The 21,318-nt window shown below is 42.7% G+C and overlaps 1 protein-coding gene across 1 annotated transcript; it reads left to right on the forward strand.

Moving 5' to 3' along the window:
• Window positions 1-6,978: 6,978 nt before the first annotated feature.
• Window positions 6,979-19,162, forward strand: LOC143139179 (CD109 antigen-like). Its single transcript, XM_076299785.1, has 25 exons — window positions 6,979-7,049; window positions 7,352-7,506; window positions 7,656-7,684; window positions 8,154-8,390; window positions 9,984-10,226; window positions 10,947-11,048; window positions 11,818-11,982; window positions 12,254-12,304; window positions 12,531-12,600; window positions 12,927-13,026; window positions 13,210-13,327; window positions 13,537-13,650; window positions 13,752-13,970; window positions 14,197-14,338; window positions 15,127-15,303; window positions 15,395-15,476; window positions 15,619-15,847; window positions 16,024-16,195; window positions 16,376-16,566; window positions 16,773-16,928; window positions 17,034-17,099; window positions 17,924-18,066; window positions 18,223-18,379; window positions 18,499-18,601; window positions 18,702-19,162. The coding sequence occupies exons 1-25, from the start codon at window positions 6,979-6,981 to the stop codon at window positions 18,884-18,886; spliced, it is 3,477 nt and encodes a 1,158-aa protein (XP_076155900.1). The 3' UTR covers window positions 18,887-19,162.
• Window positions 19,163-21,318: the final 2,156 nt, after the last annotated feature.

Here is a 21,318-nt window from a genome sequence, read left to right on the forward strand (position 1 = left end):
CAGTGACAGACGTATGCAGGGACAGCACAGGGTCATGGGTTACTCCATCCATCTCTGTCCAGCGGGGGGACTGGGAAACTGGTGGGACCCCATTGATTATGTGGAGAGTGGAATGGGGCAGTGTCCCAAGATGTGGGGTAGCGGATGACTCGCAGCACATGGTAGGCAGGAAGGGGAGCTGATGAGGGGTCAGGACCAGCTGTCTGCTGGTGGCGAGGTGTGTGTGTGGGCGTGTGTGTGTTTAAATGAATGAGAGAAAGACAGACAGAGATGGAGAGGGAGAGAGAGTATAAAAGAAAGGGGGAGGGAGGGAGTGAAAGGAAGGTAACGAAAAGAAGAATGACAGCGAGAGTGCTGGCAGACGTCTCCAACAATTGGCTTTGAGGGGCAGCTCTGTCCATACGTTCACATGCTGACTGTCACCGACTTCCTGTGCTGTCCCCATCCTGGCCTCTCTATCATCACCAACGCTGCATAGTGACAGCACGCAGGCCCAGGCCGCCCTGTTAACTAAAGTTGAACCATTCAGACAGGTGTTTGCTTTGGACGCGAGCACATATTTGCTCTGCCTGTGGTGACAATGGATCATAGGCTCTGAAGGCGCCCAGGGTCTGATGTCGCCAGCTGCCTCTCGTTGAGAAGGCAGCGCATTTGCTCGTGCTCTGTCTCTCTATTGTGATGTGTGTTATCTGTACAGACAGATGTTTGAACGATACCCTCACAATGCCTCACAATGCCCCTCTGGAGCACGCCAGAACCAGCTGACCACATGGGCGCCCCGCCTGATGGCTGATTGTGTGAATCGTTATTGAGAATTAATCATCAGCATCAGGATTTGGGAAGGATTTCATTACTGAAAAGCTGGCCACAGCACAGCAGAGTCAGAAATGCTCCATTTTTGCTTCCATCCACATATCCACAGATATGCACGGTGCTGCGTAAGTATTCTCTCCAGTGGTCACAGTCCACTAATGCAGCCTGGAACGGTGAAGGACACAGCCCCTCCATAAAGTCACGGTCGGCTGGGTCTCTCGGCTAGCGCACCGTTGCGACTGGCCCCTCGAGTGGCAATCATCGGGCATGCAGGACACAATGTGCTCAGTGTGACGGACAGATGGGTTGTCTGTCAGAGCTGCCAAAGGCACAGACCTGGGACCAGCTTTTGCTTTTGAACTTACAATGCTCTAGTGCAGGGTGGCGGAGCAAACACCTGATCCTAAATCTGCACATTTGGATGGAATTCCCCTGAAGGTTGTCGGATGACGGCACATGCCAGCCGGACTGGCACAGAGATGAAATGGGCACACAATGGAGGATTCACACTCCAAGTTTTTTTTTTTTTTTTTTGGTGTTGTGTGTAGACTACTAGAGTGCAGTGTGGTTTGCTTTTTTTTTTTCATTCACTGCCAAAATAATGATGATTTTCTAAGATCACAGAAATCATGTTTAGATTAATTGATGAGCATAATTAATTATTATTAATTATAGCAACTAATGATAGATGTGAATGAGCAATGGCAATTCAACACTTTCTAATTCCAAACATCATCATTTAGGAAATAATTGATAAATTAGATTTTTTTTCTTTTTTAATTCACTCGGGCACAATCACATACAGTATTCCTCACCTCAAAAAGGAAGCTGAACCTTTTTTTATCATTATCAGGTTCTCAGAGAGCTATGCAGTGAGACCAGTGCTGTAATATGATCTGTTGTTGACAGTGGAAGCCCAGGTGTTTTTTTCAATTCATGCAGCCTTACTGGACAGAGCTAATTTAGAAAAGCCGGTAATGAAATTCACAGGTAGATGAACCCTTTGCCCTTTAAGATCTGCTGTTAATATGTAGCTGGCATTTCAGAGTAAGCATTTGGTCAAGACTGCCTGCAACCAGTGTGCTATCATGTCCCTAGGAAACAAAGCCTAAACTTCTTAACAATGACATTATATCATAACTACAGGACAGAACCATTTTTGTGCTTTTTATTGGTCTCCGGGAATCAGGTTATTTTCTATGAAGCAACTGGCAACTCAAGCGCAACACACATCATCCTCCCTCCTCTCCTCCCTCTCATCCAATATCTCCCAAACACTCACACAGTCCTAATAAAGCTTTACAGGCAAAGCCTCAACAGCTGCTCCCTCTAGGGCTGCGGAAGAGAGTGATGTCTTCACCTGTTACACAGAGAGAGAGAGAGAGAGACGGAGAATGGTAAACATTTTCCACTTGTTTAAAACCCCATCTGGTCCCTGGGCTATTTAAACAATAGGTACAGAGAATAGGAAAAGGGCAGATTGCATCACTGACTCCAATAAAAAAGCAAGCAGTGCCTGACATTTTTATCCCATCATGCCGAGCAGGATCCAGCCCCACGGAAGTTGTGTGCTGTCACTGCTGGCTGCCAATAAACCTGTGGCAATCTGAGAGAGCGCGCAGCCCGTCTTGTGTAAAATGTGGCCACTTTGCATTCTCCTATTGGGGGGATGGGGGGTATATATGCAGTAAATGCACTGAAGGGAGAGATTCATTGGAGGCTTTCAAATAAACAGAGGATGAAAAGTTCAGCCTGTTCCTCTCCTAATGCTCCTGCTCCTGCCTCGCTCCACAGACATCGCCTCCTGAACTACACTGAGTTTGTCCTCTCTTAAAAGCAGTGGTGGAAAGTAGCTCGATGCATTTACTCAATACCTGAGTACAATGTTAAAAGCTCATAGATTTTACCTCCTTGTCCTCAACCTTAAATTTTCTCGAAGTCTTAATAAAACACTTGTGTCATACTCTGGTCAAAATACCTAAAGTAAAAAGCACCACAACACTGTCTGAAGAGCCCTGTTCAGAGAGCCCTGCCTGTTTGCCTGTTTCTATACCAACACAAGTATATTGCGCAATGGCTGTGCTTTGACATTCTGGTAACAGGTTCCAAGGTTGTGGGATAGTCAAAGTCAAAATTGTGTGCTATCCTTCTTCAGTCGTCAGTGAAGATTTGGTCCAGAATTGAGGTGGTTTTATTCAACAAACTTTCCTTCTTGTCTTGATGTCATGAATGGAAGTTCTGAAAGCTCCCATCCCACTTAATCACATGTTTCCAGACCTAGGCAAGCAGCCCACAAACAAATAACTGGACTTTGTTATTTCACAGTTTATACTTCTATTCCATTACATATCAGAGGGACAGTCTGACAGTCTTAATTACGTATTTGACATTCTTAATTACACATTTCTTTTAGATTCACATTTTGCACAATGGATAATAATAGGTTTTTCAAATAAAATAAAAAATCTAATTAATTCAGTGGTTTTCAATGCCTTTGGCTGATACTATCTTACCAAAGCATGGTTTCATTTTGATAGGCTAAATTTCAAATGAACCAATGTCACCAAAAATCATACCAGTCCTTTTATTTTAAAAATACTTTAACTATATTCTACTGATAAAGTATACTTTTACCAACATATTATTTCTTGAAATATGTCTTTATTTCTCTCTATTTCTCTCTCTTAAGTAAAGGATCTGAATATTTTATAATATGATTGGAAAAGAATAGGTGTGGATGATGATTGTCCCTGTAAATCAGCACCCTCTTGTGTTGAACGTCTTGTGTTGCGCTTCTTAACTCCTAAAGAAGCCTGTCAACAAACTAGAAAAGTATACAGTCGTGCACACTGACTTCTCTGTAACCTCTAATACCTTTCAGCTGTTTGAGTATTTTATGATTTGTTTAATTAGTAGATATGGGAGAGGTGGTGGAACAAGAGTCATTAAAAACCTGTTAGCTTGAGGTTATCAAATGAAACAGACCATAAGGCTATTTTACTCATTTTGAACCATTAGGTCAACCACAGCAGATGTTAGATTGGTTTGGTGCTTGTTCGACCTCTTTGGCCTTCCCTATTATGCCAGCAAGTGGTGGAACTCAAAGCATAATTAATACAAAACAAACAAACAAAACAGGGTTAACCAACAGCACGGGCAACAACAACAGTCCAAACAACAGCAGCAATAATGAATTTCTGAGGAAAAGAAATGTTCCATCAGATGGGAGGTCTGTTATTAGTGATTCTGCATTGCAATGGCGATGCGAGAGAGCTAGAATCTACAGGACTAATGAACTAAAAGTGACTGCGGCTCATATGTCTATTTTCAAGGCCCTCTCAGTCCTTTGCTAAGAGTCGTCCACATCTGTGTACGGCAATGAAGGTAATTACGTGGGTAATTATGTTACATTCTGTGTGTGCATGGGAAAGTGGGAAAAAAAACAACCCTTGCTGGATTTAATTTCTCTCTCTGTGGAGGATTTCTCCCTGGAGAGGATCGACTCCCGGAGTTCATCATAAGTGTCATCCATTTAGCTACATTAGATGTCCACTGGCTAATGCAGTTACAGCCCACGCCGGCTGAGCCAGCGAATCCTTCTCCCTCTGTCACTCACCGGCTCTCTTGTGTGCTAATTCTATTGCGACGCTGTAATTACTGCCATATCGGATTGAAGTTTGTGCAAAGGGAATTAACAAGATGAAGTGCAGTGAAGGAGGGTGGTGAGGGGGGGGAAAGGGGGGCAGGGAGGGGGTCATGTAATATCTTGACTATCTGCTACTGGTCACCTTTTAAGACAGAAGGATATAGAATGGACAAATAAATGAGGATCTCGGAGTGGAGTGGAGTGGAGGAGACAGACATCATGAGGGAAAAGAGGGTGAGAGGAATAAAATGAAATCAAAAGCATGAGCACACAAGGACTGGCTGTTGTTTTGGACGAGTCTTAGAAGAGTCTAATTCCTCATCAACATGACACCACACAATTCACAGTGGAGGCTTTCTCCAAGCAAGCGTTTGTGTGTGTGTGTGTGTGTTGGGTGGGGGGGGGGGGGGGTGCTGTGGCAGTTCTTGTGCCATCCAGCCAGGGCTTCCAGGATTGCGAACGTGAGGATTAGAGAGCCCAGAGTCGGTGCCAGGTACACAGGCCAACCCTCCCCAGAGACGGCCTCATCCTCCAGGAAGGCCCTTCAGATGTCCCTCGCACTCCACCTTGATTTGGTTCGGTTAAGGACAAATGGATTTATTGGCGTGATGAGTTGATTATTGAGTTGCCAGTTCAGAGAGGAGACGGGAGATTAAAGTCTCGAGGCGTGCTTGTGAGGAGAGCCAGTCGATTTAGTGCTGCCGCATCTCGCTATGCTTGTGCATAGACATCTCTGTTATAGATTTTTCTGTCTAAATGACGACTCTGATACATTCATTTTAGTGTTCACTAATTAGTTCAACCAAACATCCCCCACCCCCACCCCTTACCATTCGTTACTCTGTTTCTCTCCGAGTGCTTTTGTCTCTCTCTCTCTCTCTCTTTCTCTCTCTCTCTCTCTCTCTCTCTCTCGGAGGGGCTTTCGCTGACCATGTTCCAAAAGCTCCCTGCACAAAACAAGCAAAGTGTTACTGTTATGGGCCTGCTTGTTCAGGCTAAGAGCGCGCGGAGGGCTGAGAGGCGGACGCCATATGTGCGCGTGTGACATGCCAGGTTCCGATGCCTGCGTACAGATGGGGGGCGTCTGTTGCGTCCCTCTGTCCCCATTTACCCACAGCTCCCCAGAGGACTTTGGGAACCAGGACGAGACATCTGCAAGGATTCTGTTGGATGAAACGTAGCATGTGGCAATACCTAAATACTCTTCAGTGGTATTTTGAAAACAATAACGACAGAGACAAACAATGCAAATCACTGAGTTGCCTCTAATCCTCAGGTGTTGAATAATTCATGTATTTAAATTTCACATCTAACTCTTTCCAGCTGAGAGGAAAGTGAGAAAGAGAGACAGGTGCATGTGCATTGACCAGACTTTAGCCATTGAACCTGGTTGTTCAGGTATTGATACCTTTCTATATGTATAGCAAAGTCACATGCCTAAAGAGATAGAATCGAATAAACCATGACAACAACTCCAACATTGAATCCTCTTTCAAACTTGTCCTGAGTTGTAGATCTTCAAACCTATTAGCATACATAAGGAACTGGTTATGTGGGGCCAAAATCACAAGCGTAAATGTTATGCTCAACGACCTGTGACACATGATGAATTTAAATATTACCAGCTTCTGAAAGAAATATATTCTTTAATTGCATTATTAAACAATTGAGCACTGGTCTTGGAAATCCTGACAGCATCTTCACAATGACTTGACGATGCTGGACCCAACAACTTGCCAACACAAACCTCATACAACCTCACAAGAACAGCACTGAACACTGTCCTCTCAATACGTTTTATCTGGTAATCTATATGGTGTTCTGAAATCTACTCCTATCTGCCTTTCTTTCCTTTTTGATGGGGTTCTCTTGGGCTCATATTGAGAGCTCATAGATCTACAAATAACTTTTTTATTGCTGTGTGACTGATCATTTGTGTTTTGACCAGCTTTCACACTTTTTCACAGGTAGTCATATTTGTGTGTATGTTTATATAACTATGCATGTATGTACTGATGTGTGATGTACGATTGCCCTTCTATACATCTTCTCTTTCTCAGTGTTTCACTATACAGGTTGCCCTCAGGCAGATGGACCCACTGTTTTAGGCTAAGTTTTCCATTTCACAAATCTCACAAACCTCTTTTTGAGGGTTTTACCGGGCCATGATCAGTATCTTCAAATACTCAAACTTGAATACAGTATACTATATCTCAATATACAGTATACTGTATGATCTGTGTAGTGGGCAACAGCTTTTTTTTGGAGTCATATTATTTAGCAAACATAAAAAGCATCTTTCCATTCATGTTCACTGATGGTCTCAGCTGACACCTGCTGATTCGGATAGGGGAGAGAGAATTTGATAGCCTGGGCCCCATGAGGTCACCAAAGGCGGTGTTCCTTCCACACCCCTTGGGGCTGGCAGGGAGGACTGGGTGGAGCAGAGGGGATCCGAGTGATTTGGAAAGGTCCGCAGATCCGTCCTGCTACACAAAACACAGGTACGCTCGGACAGCATGGAGTGGAACCGCATGATAACGGTGTGTCTCCTCCTTGCTGGGAGTGCTGCAGCTCTGAGGAACTCGAGGTAAGAGGATTACGTGGTCTAGCGGGCACGGAACAGCATTTTCATTTTCTTTCCGAGTTTGTGTGCACATCCATGTCTTTCCGTGACAGTTTCGTGGCGATCTTATCAAATATGTATGAAGAGTCATTTTACATCCGTGGATCCAGCCACAGACCAAATGACTGAATAAACATAGTAATCACCAGGCGTAGCACCACTGATAGAGATGGTATCTTTTCTTCCCAACTAAGTAACAATGTTATTATATATATGTATTCCATGTTGTGGTAAGAAAATGAGCCATATCCCAATCTGTATGCCAGCTCCAGCTACATCATCATGGCACCCCGTGAGCTGCATCTGGGGGTGCCCACTGCGCTGTCTGTTACCATCCTCGCCAACTCTACCATCACTGTGAAAGCTGAACTGCAGGGCACGGATGGCTCCCTGACCCTGGCCCAGAGCACCCTGGACGGAGGTGACACTGACCTGTTCTACTTAAATGAGTGTCATGTGTAATTAAAATGCTATGTTGGTACAGAGAGTGTAAACACACAGACATATGAAGAGAGAGAGACAGAGAGAGATTTTCTGGCTCACATGCAATGTGTTTTGGTGTCTTCAAAGGCTCAACTGGTGTTCTGATGATTCCTTCTGTGAGTATTGTTTATTTTGATTATAACTCTGTATGCTTTGCTGAGGGTCATGGATTCATCCTGCTTTGGCTCAGAGAAAACATGAGGGCAACGTACAGTATGTGCCATGCGCCTAAATCTAATTTAGTGCTATAACTCCGGGATGCTTTATCAGTGGACATCCTGTTTGTTCTAGAGTAAGATATTTCCTCTTGGTGTGTGTGCTTACTTATTTTTGAATGATCTAAATTTGTATGTTAAATCAAATTCCAGATAGATTAGATTACATTATCAGTTTATTGATAGTCTGTCTGTGTCCCGCCCAACCCGTGTCATATTGTAGATGTTCTGTCCACCCTGGTCACTCGCTTCATTCTGGTTTGAAATTGAAACCTTTATTGTTGAGCCTTTTGTTTTGAAAAGGAAACCTTTATCAGCTGCTCATTTCTGCGTGTGATACGTGTGTGATATGGACACCTTTTGTTGGTAGATTGAAGTTGCGTTTGTGAGCCAAAGGCTTTCATACAGGCTGGTCCTGAAAGGATACGAAGGCACCCGACTCCTGTTCACAGACGACACCACACTTACACTTAGCCAAAACACTCCGTCCACACTGGTCTGGACACCTCAGTCCCACTACAGGCCCAGTCAAACAGTGCAAATACAAGTGCAGCCTGTCCACTCTGGTAGAACACCTTACAGAGGCAAGGTGGACATCACAGTGCAGGTGGGTGTTGTGAAAGGGATATCACAAATGCACAGAATGCAATAAGCTTTTGATTTGACACAGCAGTCCTGAGACTGTTGGAGTGTTCTTTCATTGCCTGACTGACTGGCATGGTGCTATTGTTCTGCTGGTGAGACAGGATCCCGCAGGAAATGTTATCCAGCACTGGCGGTCTCTAGACAGTCTTCAGGGCATGTTGACTGCGGAGCTGAAACTACCACACAACCCCTCCTTTGGCATGTGGCTGATACAGGCTGTTGTGGATGTAAGACTAAACCCCTATTCACTTCAGCTTTGCCATGAGCCATAAAAAGTGATGCACTAGATCATCTAAAATGTAGGTCAAATATGTATTTACACAAGACATACCCCTGAACTCTGAATATGTGAGTATTATGAAGTATTATTAGCTGCTGAATATGAAGTTATTTATATATTTATATATTGTTTTTTAAATTGTCCTAAAATTGTTGAGAATTGCTCTAAAACTTAAACTGTTTACCATGTTGTTAGTCGCTTTGGCTAAAAAAGCGTCAGCCAAATGTAATGTAATGTAATGTAATATTATTTCTTACCAGCTGTTCTTATAATATAATCTGAGCTCATTTTCTTCACAGGGTCGGGTGAGTGGAAGAGAGTTTGCTGTGTACCCAAATGGTACGTTTCACTAGTAATCTCGATTATGGTCACAATGGTTATCATATGGTTTGTTTTGTGATGGATGGATGTTAGTCCTTGTCAAGTCAAGTAAATTCAGTATTATTGTTATGGTTATGGTTATGCACATGGTTATGGTACGCTTTTGTCCAAAGCGACATACACATACAAAACAATATAATACTTAAAATTTAACGGGGAACAAATTAAGATGTTGGTCAGACTATAATAAGGAGAATAGCAATAATAAACAACCATGTAAATTGAATCAATAGCCTAATGAAATAAACAATGAAAAAAGGGAAAATAGCAATAATAAACAATAATGTGCATTCAATCAATAATATAATAACAATAGCAATAGCATGGCAAGACTACATACGGAGAATATCAATAATAAACAACAGTGTCAAATTAATCAACAGCCTAATGAAAATAAAACAATACTATACAAACCATAACACATAAAAAGTGCTTAATGAACTAAGTGCATGTTGAACAAATATGTCTTCAGACACCTCTTTAAAGACCCAAAACTCACCATTGTCCATCAAATGTGTTTTCTGTTTTGGTAAATGTGAATGTCAAGTTATAATGCTTTTTCAAGGAGTGCTATATTTTGCATGATGATCATTTTTGTTTTATTGTGAAGCGCTATTCATTGGACTGCACTAACATGTTTTTCCCCTGTTTTTTCATCATAAAAGGATCAAAAAGCAATAACTTAGAAAGAGTAGAAGAGGCTTCAGAGAGATACAGCATTGAATTCAGCACCCTGTCTCATCTACCAAAGCCATCACTGACCTTTTCAACACAAGTGAGTGTATAATATAGTCATACAATACAGGGGGGAAAATCATTCTGTTGTCTGCCCCGTCTATATGTTTACTTGGACATTGTGCATAACACTAATGTTTTGTGCATTTCCAATCTCAGGTAAAGATATCAAGGGTGGACCAGAAGCCCCTGAGGTCATCTGAGAGAGAGAAGGGTGTGCATGTCAGGGTTGTCCAGCTGAGGGCCCAGCAGCAAGAGCAACATGAGGACTCTGGACCCCAGGGCCCCGGTGATTCAGTAGCGGAGGTGGCCACGCGAGATGTCACACACACGCTGCCTGAGGACGGGAAGTTACCCATCCAATTTCATATCCAGGAGGAGGCTGAGAAGATCATAATCCAGGTATGTGCCACAGGTCTTAAGTAAGCCACAAAACACCCTGTGATGGGCATCACTAAATGAGCTCACCTTTCCCGTCTTATGGACACAGGGCTTATTTTACGGAATGTGAAGCATTACATTACTGGTTAAACTGGTGTTCTTATACCGTGATTCGTTTAAAAGATACTGTCGGCCCTAATTTAAAAGGCTTGATGGTGTTTTAAGCCCCCAACATCGTCTTCCAGGCAGCGCTGCCACCAACAATTTAAAGGCACCTAACCTTAACCCATGTCTAACCCTAGCGCCTTCCAGACAGCGCTGCCTTGAAGACAACGTTGGGGGCATAAAACACCAAGAAACATTTAAAAGGTGAGCAAAGTGAAGTTCTCGTGCAAGAACTATGGATATCCCCCATCATATCTTCCCCATGATATTGAATTTGCTAATTGATTGAGAAGGGTCCGGCTGCAGAGCCGCAGACATAAAGCAACCGATCTACCACCACCAATCTACCACAGCGGATCTACCAGTGCAATGCGCTGATGTTCTTCTTGCTTAGCTACTAGCTTAAACTAGTTTACTTAGTTTAGTAGCTGGTGTGTCGTGTTGTATTTTATACAGTCTGTGGGCAGGCAGTTTCAGTCCTCTCCTGATTTTTTTTAATGCACATAACAATTCAGAGGGGATTATACAATGGTGGGATGTGGGTGTGATAGTATGGTTTTAATGTTCTATTGACAGGTTGAGTTCATGTCAGCTGAAAAGATTCTGGTGTTATGCAGGACATCAGTGTCACCTAGTGGATCCAATATTCAAATCTGCCCACCAAGCCAATTGGCACAGGTGAGTATTAAAGCTGACGGAAAACACAATATATTCTTTTTGAGTTTTGACTATCTTGTGTGGTTCACCACAGCACTTGCCATGTTATTTCATCTTTATTTGCAGATCGATGTCCCTATTCAACTAAAGATTGCCAGTAAATATTCTGTTAATGAATTGTATTATGTGGTAAGTATTTCACTTCAGAGTGTCATTCTATCAACGTAACTGGTCTGCTAAAACATTTTGAATCATTGAGCATATGTTTAGAATCTAGATGATTGTTTTATTGAGCAACTACTGGGCAAAACATTACTCAAAGTTAACTGTGTGTGCTTATAATCAAGGAAAAATACAAATGGAAGAATGTTTGGTCCTGCTGTGTTTCGTGCCCTTGAATTTGTGTGAGCTCTGGTTGTAGGCCCATTGGATTGAAGCCAAAAAGGAAGAAACCACACACACACTCTGTTTCTAGATGAAACATTGGCAAAGTAAAATCATCCACTGCATCTAGAAACAGGATGAGTGGTTTCCATTCGCTCCTGCTAACAAACGGGCCCGCAGGATTCCCACAGCAGCACTGTGATGCCGATGCTCTGGTGATCCAAACACTCTGTGCTCCTGTAACAGAGGTCGGTTGGTTCGCCGCTTTCGGCCCTCGAACCCGCCACTTCAACACACCGGCATGGGAGTCGAACGCTCTAACCACTGAGCCGAAAAGCCCAGGCTTCCAACTCAGCGGTTAGAAGCGTTAAGGTTAGGGATGTGAGGATTTACCACGTGCAACTAGCATGCTAGCTCAGTTCACCTCTGCTACACTCCCATGCAGGTGACCTCCAGTGGACAGGTGGTCGCTACTGGACGAGAGACGTCCTCTGCTGTTCTTCTCACACCCGCACAGTCCTGGACTCCAGAGGCCTGCCTCATTCTCTTCCACCAACTCACCTCAGGACAGGTCTGTATAGATACGATTCATCCTCCCTGCGGCAGAGGAAAAGTAATTGTTGTCTGTCTGATGGTTAAAGAGTATGTCAATTTTGATTTGAACCTGAAATGAATAATATGAATAATTATGAATCTCTGTTAATGAGGTTAAACTATATTATGTCAAACTTTCCTTGATATTGTAAGACAAATTTAGACAACAACTGCAGACTGGCTCACTTGTTGTGATGTAATGTGGTAGAAAACGGTAACTCAAGTGGTTTGGGTGGGGATGATTTCAGGTGTTGGGTGACCAGGTAGAGTATAAGACAAGCAGTCCTGAAGCTGAATATGTGAGTAGACCTATATGTTTTCACTGTTGTATTAAGAGCATTATAAAGTATACTGCTAAATAGTGTCTATGGCATGACATAACAACCTCAGGCTCATAAAGATATTTCTCTGACAGAGTCACCATTGATGTTAGCCATATATTATTCATATTTTTGATTCCTAAGTTAAGCTTTCTCTAAATATGCTAAACATAATAAATCAAAAATATTTTCTGTCACTCTTTAGGCCTGCAATCTGGCTGTACTGACAGATGCCAGTCTTCAACAATGTGGGCAAATAGGAGCTTTTGAATATGGTATGTAAAAATATAAATATTAGTGTCTAGTGAGACAGTAAAAATATAAATATGTAAAATACCTATATCCTTTTGACAGCGCCACAGAAACTGGTGCTAGTATTAAATAGTTGTTTATTGGGTATGGTTGTACGGCTTGTTTACAACCAAGGTGTTAGGTTAACTCCTGTTAGTCATTGTATCGACTATGATAATGTCTCCCTCTTGTGGTAAATGGAGAGAGTTGCATGCAGAGTGGTCCTCCTGTCAGTCTCACAGTCCTGTGTTGTAGTCTCACATGGCCAGGTTTTCCAATGATTTAATGAGCTTTTCTTTGTGACTCTTAGTGGTGGGACAAGCCGTGATTAATACTGAGGGAGAAGAGAAGACACGCAGAATGGAAACAGAGTTTTCAGACCCCTCGATTTGGATGAGGAGAGACATGAGGTGAAGTGAAGCAGTAGATTCTTTTTTATGTCTGAAAAGCTGAGAGTAGACTTATAAAGAACACTGGATGGCTCGCCAGTGAGCAGGGTTTTCCATGTAGGTGCGTGCTTCCAGATGTCACTGAGACCAGCATGACTGATACCTTCAATTGATATAATACTCTCTTCCTTACATCTATAACAGTGACATCAAAGCCACAAGTCTGCATCTGGTATCTGCGGTTCCCTTTTCCTTAAGGAAAGCCAAAGCAACAGTCCTGCTGAGTGGCCAGAATCCTGGCCCCGTCTCCAGGCTGAGAAGAGTATGCAGTGAAGTCACTCAGTGCTCAGCTCATTCAATGACATTTTAAAATGTCTGTCAGACCTTTTTTTTTTTAATTATTATTGAAGTGGTCTGTTTCTGATTAAGGCCCTAAACATCATCTATCATCATTAAAAACACATAGAATTGTATAATCATAATGTCATTATAATATAAACATATTTTGCTATGTTGGTCTTGATATTTTAGGCTACTGATGACAAAACCCTTACTTGGTCTGTACACCTCCCTCCGAGTTTGATCAAAGGTGAAGAGCTAATTTTAGAGGTCAGACTATTAAACCATCTCCAGAATGACACTGAGGTATGTGTCCTCAGTTTAGATCCAAATTGCCTCATTTTGATCATTCTTCTTTCTTCCACCATGGCAACCACATAGTAATAACAGTTCTTCCCTCTCATCAGGTTATTGTGGTAGTTGAGGAGAGCCAGATGTTTGAGTTGGTCCTGACAGACACCAGTGCTGTGTCAACGCCCAACAAACAGACCCTGAAAGTGAGGGCACTTGGACAGGCTTGGGCACTTTTCCCTATACGACCTCTGGTGGTCGGAGAGATATCGTTCTCCATCCTCGTGATGTCCTCAGAGATACAGGATAGCACAATGGCCAAACTATTAGTGGTGGTATGTTCGCAGACAACTTGAGTTACATCACCACACTATGACATTATTTAATGAAATATACAGAAATGTAAGCTTTATCTACAGGATATTGTGTATCTAACCTAGACTTACTTCTGCCATGTTGGGTGTCTGTATTGTTTAGACTATTCAAACAGTGAATTGCATATGTTTGTATGGTGTTATGGTGGTCCATGATATTAATGTTTAACATATGTATATCCTGAAGCCAGAGGGCCATCAGCAGACCTTCTCCCAGTCTCTATTTCTGGACATTCCACCAACCGGGAGCAACTTATCGAGGGAACAGCAGTTCACGCTGCCTCATGGAGTGGTGCCAAACACCCAGAGGGCTCACGTGGCTGTGGCTGGTATGCGTGCCATCCGTCTTCACAGCTATTATTCCTGTATATTGCAGTATTCTTCTGGAGAAATGAGGCGAGAGTGTTTACAACACAGAGTTTCAAAGCAGCTTTATTTTGGTGTTTACACTATGGTCTTAGAAAGGCCCATGGGCACAAGATGGAGTCCCTTCCTCAAGGTTTTCCCATACTTCTTACTGCTTTCTGAGTGGTGCCGGAAATGGTCACATTATGCAGAGTTTTGTGGTGGGCCAATGCCAAACAGCTGCTGGCCTGTTTATCTTTGAGTCTGCTTCACACTACATTTTCTATTCTGCTCCTCTTGCTCTGTCTTCCCCTCCTTTGTGATGTTCCATTGTGCTTTTCCCAGTAGGAGGTCAGAACTCTTGACCTCCGATTTTGTTTGGAATGAAATTGGGAGATCCCAACTAGGAAATATCCGACTTCAGAGGTTTCAGGAATGCAGCAGTCCTTCCTTGGACCAGGCCAAAACTCTGGGCTGCAAGCGTCTGTTGCGAGCACGTCTCTTAAGGCATGAAGGAATGAAGTTCACTCACCGTACAGCTGTGCACAAGGTGGCCATCACTACATTATGCCAGAGTGAAGGAAGAAATAAAAAACACCCAAGGACATGAAACAATCCTGGGATTGTTTTAAATCCCTTTATACTCACTCTAATTGAAAAATGCTGTCAGCTACTACTTTTATATTTTCGAAAACAGTGGTCATCATGACCAATTCCTGTCTGTTTGTGTTATGTCAGTTGTTGTTGTTGTTGTTGTTGTGTTGAATAATAGGTGATATTCTTGGCCCCTCCATTGCTGGCCTGGCTCTACTCATTCAGATGCCTCATGGCTGCGGGGAACAGAACATGATACAGTTTGCTCCCAGTATTTACGTATTGCAGTACCTGTCCAGAGCCTCTGTCATCAATAAGGAAATAGCTGGTAAAGCTTTGGCATACATGAAAGAAGGTTTGTTTGGTATACTCCTCTGCTTGTCAATCCGTTAATTCCATCAATCAAAAGTCATTTGAGGAATCATATGAAGTCATTTTCTGACCAGGATATAATCGAGAGCTGTCATACCTGCGGGACGATGGGTCATTCAGTGGATTTGGACAGCGCGATCCCTCTGGCAGCACGTGGTACTTTGTCTTTTAATTTAATGTGTTAGTTTAGGACCATCATTTCTGTCAATTTAGCTATTCTTACCTGAATCTGATCTCAAGTCATAATCCAATCTCTCTGACACCCCCCCCCCCCCCATTTTTCTCTCTCTGAGTGAAGGCTGACTGCCTTTGTTCTAAGATGTTTCTTGCAGGCCCAGGCTTTCATGCAGATTGACCAAAGCATGCTCTCCAAAGCCTTATCGTGGCTAGCGGAGCAGCAGACTCCAGACGGCAGCTTCACTGAGCCCGGCAGGGTCATCCACACAGAGCTGCAGGGCGGTCTGGGTGACCAGGTGTCCCTCACCGCTTATGTCCTCATCACACTCTTGGAGGACCAGGCCCAAATGGTAGGTTACCATGTGATGTAATAAATCTGTGTAAAGGGCTGTTCACACCAAGAACGATTGAAGAACTATAACGACAACTGAAAGTGACCCCGACAATATAGTTTTCATGTAGTTATCGGTCTAGTTAACACGTAGAAGAGTGAAACTTTTTTGGTGATTTAGAGGTCTGTTTTCAGGGGCTGTTCCCAGGTAATTTGTCCAAAGCCACGGAGTTCCTGGAGACGCAGCTGTCCAGTGGGATCTCCAGTAACTACAGCTTGTCCCTGGTGTCTTACGCTCTGTCCCTGGCCAGCAGTTTGAGTACACAAAATGCCATTGATGAACTGATAAGCAGAGCAGACATTAGAGGTAATGCTCACTTTACAACTTCTCATCAGTCCAATAACCCACCCCTCTCTATCTCTCTAGCCTACTCTCTCTATCTCTCTGTCTCTGTCTCTCTCTCTCATCTGCCTACCTACCTTCCTGTCAATGTATCTCATAGAATGTCAAATTATACAAGCTGATATGTATGTTTGATATGCCTAGATGGAGTTCCACTCTGGAGTTCCAGGGATGCTGACCTGACAGAGTCCTGGCAGCCCTCCTCAGCAAGTGTAGAGATTGCTGGGTATGTGCTGCTCAGTCGGTTCAAGCAGGGTAACATTGTGGAGAGCATCGACCTCATGAAGTGGCTGAGTAGCCAGAGAGGGCCTTCAGGAGGATTTGGCTCCACACAGGTAAAACACACACACACACACACAGACCAATGTTTTGGCATGTTTCACTTATTCTTTTGTACAAATGGTTCAAATCTGTGATTATTCAAAAGACTAGTCCTTTCATGGTAAAGCATTCAGAATGTTCCTGATTGCTATTGATTTGTTTGTCTGCCTTTCAGCGTTTAAGCAATGCTCTCTGCCTTTGTTTTTTTTACCCAATTTAGGACACTGTTATTGCTCTCCAAGCTCTGTCACTCTACGCATCTTTTAGTGGCTCAGAGGCAATCAATCTGAAAATGAATCTCACATCCAAGGCCTCTCCGATGGTAACAAGCTTTACAATAAACTCCACAAACTATTTAACAGTTCGTCAACAACAGGTGAGGATACATTAAATTGAAATACCACACCTTTAATGTTTGATATCAGTTAGATATTCAAGTTGCACTGTCTCATATTTAACACTAAAAACCTTTTTTGTTCAGATCGACATGAACACATCGGTTCACATAGATATCTTCATTGAGGGAAAAGGATTTGCCTTATTTCAGGTAATTTCAAACATAATTGATTTTGTTTATGTGTTTATTAGGTCGGACTGATTAAATGTAAACATGTGCTTGCTGAAAGTCACCCCTTTTTGAAAAGACGTAGTGACCCTGAAATAATCCATGATTTCCCACACTGACCAAAGTCTGGGACTGAATGCTATTGCAAATTATAATTTCATGCTTACCTCTTCACCGTGGGTGATGACCATGCAGGGCATTCCAGCTGAAACATAAGGTTAACAGCTGCGTGTGATGGCCTCTCCCACAGTGCACAATGCCTTCACTGTGATAGGTCAAAACAAAAGGACCGAAAATTAGTGAAGAGCTTGTGTACTCAGCAATTACCATCTGGAAGCAATAGACTCTCCTGATCATATCTTGGTGGGTTATGATGAAGGAGCGCTGCCTGCAACTGCATTCAATTTAGCAACATCAGTGTCTTCTGTAAAAAAAAAAAGGGCTGTGTCTAAACAGCTTGCTTTTTAGTCTTCAAGTTCACAGGGACCAAGACTCATCTGGAGTGCATTTTTTTTTAAATGATTAGAATCCATTCAGCTGGAATGTTCCTGTTTTTCGGTCTCACTTGGTCCTCTTCCTTTGTACCATTGTCTTTGGGTGATGCTGTTTTCTTGTGGCATCAGTGCTGGAGGACCCCCTCAGCTGCTCTTAATCACCACGGGCAACCGTTTCAAGCTAACACTAGAGCCTCCATCTGCACATCGTTTCAATTTCCATTCTACTCTGAACGCTCAAGTCCCTATTTCGCAATTTTTTCTTCTTTCCCGCAACTCACTGTCTTTTTTGATCAAACTTCCCCTGCACAGATGAACATATTTTACAATTTGGAGAGCCTGGCTTTGTCTCAGGCACAAAGGCATGCCACAAGCCATGAGGCCTTTGAGCTGAGAGTTAAGGTGTTGGATGAAGAAAGAGACACAAACCATATCCTTTTATCCATCTGCACCAAGTAAGCTTCACGCAGAACCATGCAGCCTTTACTTGGAAGATGTGACAAATGTCTGTATAATGTACAACATATCAAATGTCATGATTAATGGTTATATATAAAGTGATTGTTTGGGAAATAATATAATTTTTCACATGTTTTTGTCATCTATTATAGACTGTTAGACAGTCAGAGTATCAAGCAGACAGGAATGGCCCTACTAGATGTCCAGATTCTGAGTGGATTTACGCTACGTCCGAATGGCATTGAGACAAATGATCTGGTGAAGAGCGTGGAACCTCTGCCTGGGAGAGTGGTGCTCTACCTGGATTCAGTAAGCAGACACAGAACATCAATGACAAACAATCTCTCTGAGAACTTAAGCATGAATTTATGAAATATGAATTTAGTTTCAGTTGTAGCATAGTCTGTAAACAATCTCCTACTTTGCAGTTGGGAAAAGCTGAGAAGTGTGTCAACATATCTCTTGTGAGACAGTTCAAAGTCGCCCATGTGCAGCCAGCATTGATCCAAGTTTTTGACTACTATGAGCCTCGTAAGCATTTGCATTTTCAATAGTGATTTTTAGTTGTTTGTTGTCACTGTTGTGATTGTACAGTAATGGGCACTGCATTTCCTAACCTTCCTCATCACAGGGCGGAAGGCCGTGAGACTGTACCACTCCAAGGTGATGCGTGACCTTCCAATCTGTACCTTCTGTGGAGACACATGCGATCAGTGTTGGGGTAAAATAAGCACCAGTGATACCACAACTATTAACTCGAGAAACAGCGGCATCTACAGTTTGGGGTGTTTACTATTATTTGTTGTTAGAATGTGACTAAATAGAATGCTTCTGAATTAGTATAGTAGTAATATAGTATATATACTCTTTTGATCCCGTGAGGGAAATTTGGTCTCTGCATTTATTCCATCCGTGAATTAGTGAACACACATAGCACACAGTGAACACACAGTGAGGTGAAGCACACACTAACCCGGAGCAGTGAACTGCCTGCCCGGGGAGCAGTGAGTGGTTAGGTGCCTTGCTTAAGGACACTTCACCCGTAGGTGTGGGCATGGGAGAGCAGTGCTCAACCACTTCCCTCTCCCACATTTTTCCTACTGGTCAGGGATCGACCCGGCAACCCTCTGGTTTCAAGCCCGAAGCCCTAACCAGTAGGCCACGGCTGCCTCCCCCCCCCCCCCCCCATGATTTGTCGATGAACATGATTTAAAGAACATGATTTGTCATTTGTAAAATTATTTGGTCATTTGTAAAAATGTAATGTGTATATATTAGTAAAATGTCATAAATCACATTGTCAAGTCATGATCCGACACAAAGGCTGTAATCATAATATACTTTGAGGGGGACATCCCCCCCCCCCCCCATGCTCCAAATGCCCCAAACGATTGTTACAAACTGGAAAATGGCATGCTAAACAGTTAAATATCTGATAAATATCTATCTACCAGGAAAACACTGACTTGACTTGCACAATAATCCTCTCATGAGCCAATGCTTACTGTATGTGAAAGTTGTAGAATACCATGGAATAATAAAATAGCAATTGAAAAAAGCTGATGTACAGATTGGTCATTATTTCTGAGAAATTATGCACTGCCTTCTCTCTCCACCCTTCCTCTCCTGTAGCATTTAATCATACAGTACTAACCCCATCCACAGCCATCGTCTGTCCCAGCCCAATTACCCAAATCATCATGATTTCACCCGCCATGCACATCCCCCCAAAATACTCTTTTCCTGTGTCATTCCACTTTATTACACATATACTTTAATTATAGACTTTAATGTTTGGATTTCTTTATATGTGTGGATTTCCTGAGTTAATACTAATGTCTGGGAAAACTTCATGTGCATACCCTCATGGGAAATATACTTAGTGAATTTTTTTTAACGCGTCGTTCAATACTTATTTATAAAACGGATAGTTCAGCAAAGTAAATGTAAAGTCCAGCACAAATGTACACCTTGACCGCATTTCGTTCTATATTACTGCACTACCACAACTTGATACAAAAAAAAAGTAAAACATTTCGAATCTTTTCAAAAATACTGATCCAACTTTTATCAGTATATCAATATGTAAAGGGTTCAGGGCATCAACATACATTCCGATGCATACCTTCAACTGATTACTTACATGTGCTTAGCAAACATTTATGCTGGGCAAACCAGTGGGAATATATAATCAGACTAAAGTGAAAGAAAGGCCAAGAGTCCAATAAAGTGCTCAGTAAACTGGATAGACAAGCCATGATGTGCCAGATTGAACTGGTTACAAGTTGGATTACTTTGTAATAACTTAAGAAGACTGGAGAATAAATCTGACTGTTCAGTTCAAGAAATAAGATGAATTGAGGATTTATAATTGAACACATAAGTCAAAGACTGACTGTTCACATCCATTCCAAATCATCAAACATAGTCAATTTCCTGAATTTATGATATTAAATAGACCGACACAATGCAAGAGCAGAGCCATATGGCCACATCTCTTTGATTGTGCCCTCGGAAGTGAATATTAGAGACAGGTTAAGCCCCAGCCATGCAAGATATTTACAGTGCTAGTTGACTCTCAGCCCTGGCCTTATAGGTCAAAAGGTTTTACTCCCTTGGCAAGTCCATCCTCTCTGTGCACATATGGATGTTGTTGTGTGCTCCAGACAGTGATTGAGAGCATGTACATATATGGACATACATAAATCTAGCCATGTAGTCCCTCGTGAGACTGGAACACCTGCACTTCCTGTGGAAGCCGGCGGCATTCGCATGCCTCTCCTAAACCAACATCACCTGTTTTGTGCCAGCTTCAGGTACGCCTAAATCACTGCATCTGTCCTGTCAGGAATGGGCACACAATTAGTGGATCCACAGTTTTCTCTGTGTGGTTATGCTTGTAAGGGTAAGGGTCTTCTTTGGGTGCTGCAGTACATGCTTAACTGTACTATCTGGGCTAATCAAAATATTAACTACTCTCTTATCTTGGGAAGCGTTCTCTTTGGCATTTCTTTTAACTGTGCTCAAAATGACTCCCTGTTAATCTCGCCAATAAACCTGTAGCATCCTTGTCATGGATGACGGGAGAGGAAAGCAACTTCCCCACTGAGCGGCAAATCAAAGGACTGTGATCTCTGCTCAGAAGACTGCCTCCCCCATGGAGCTTCCAAATGATGCTATTTTACGTCTCCCCCCCTCGCCAGAAATGTGTCCTTGTTATCCCTGTTATCTCAGGGATCAGAGGAGCT

Source organism: Alosa pseudoharengus, unplaced genomic scaffold (assembly GCF_046254945.1).
Source record: "Alosa pseudoharengus isolate Yale_2024_CS ecotype anadromous, Long Island Sound unplaced genomic scaffold, YU_APseudo_1.1 YU_APseudo_1.1_scf_22, whole genome shotgun sequence".
Lineage (NCBI taxonomy): Eukaryota > Metazoa > Chordata > Actinopteri > Clupeiformes > Clupeidae > Alosa > Alosa pseudoharengus.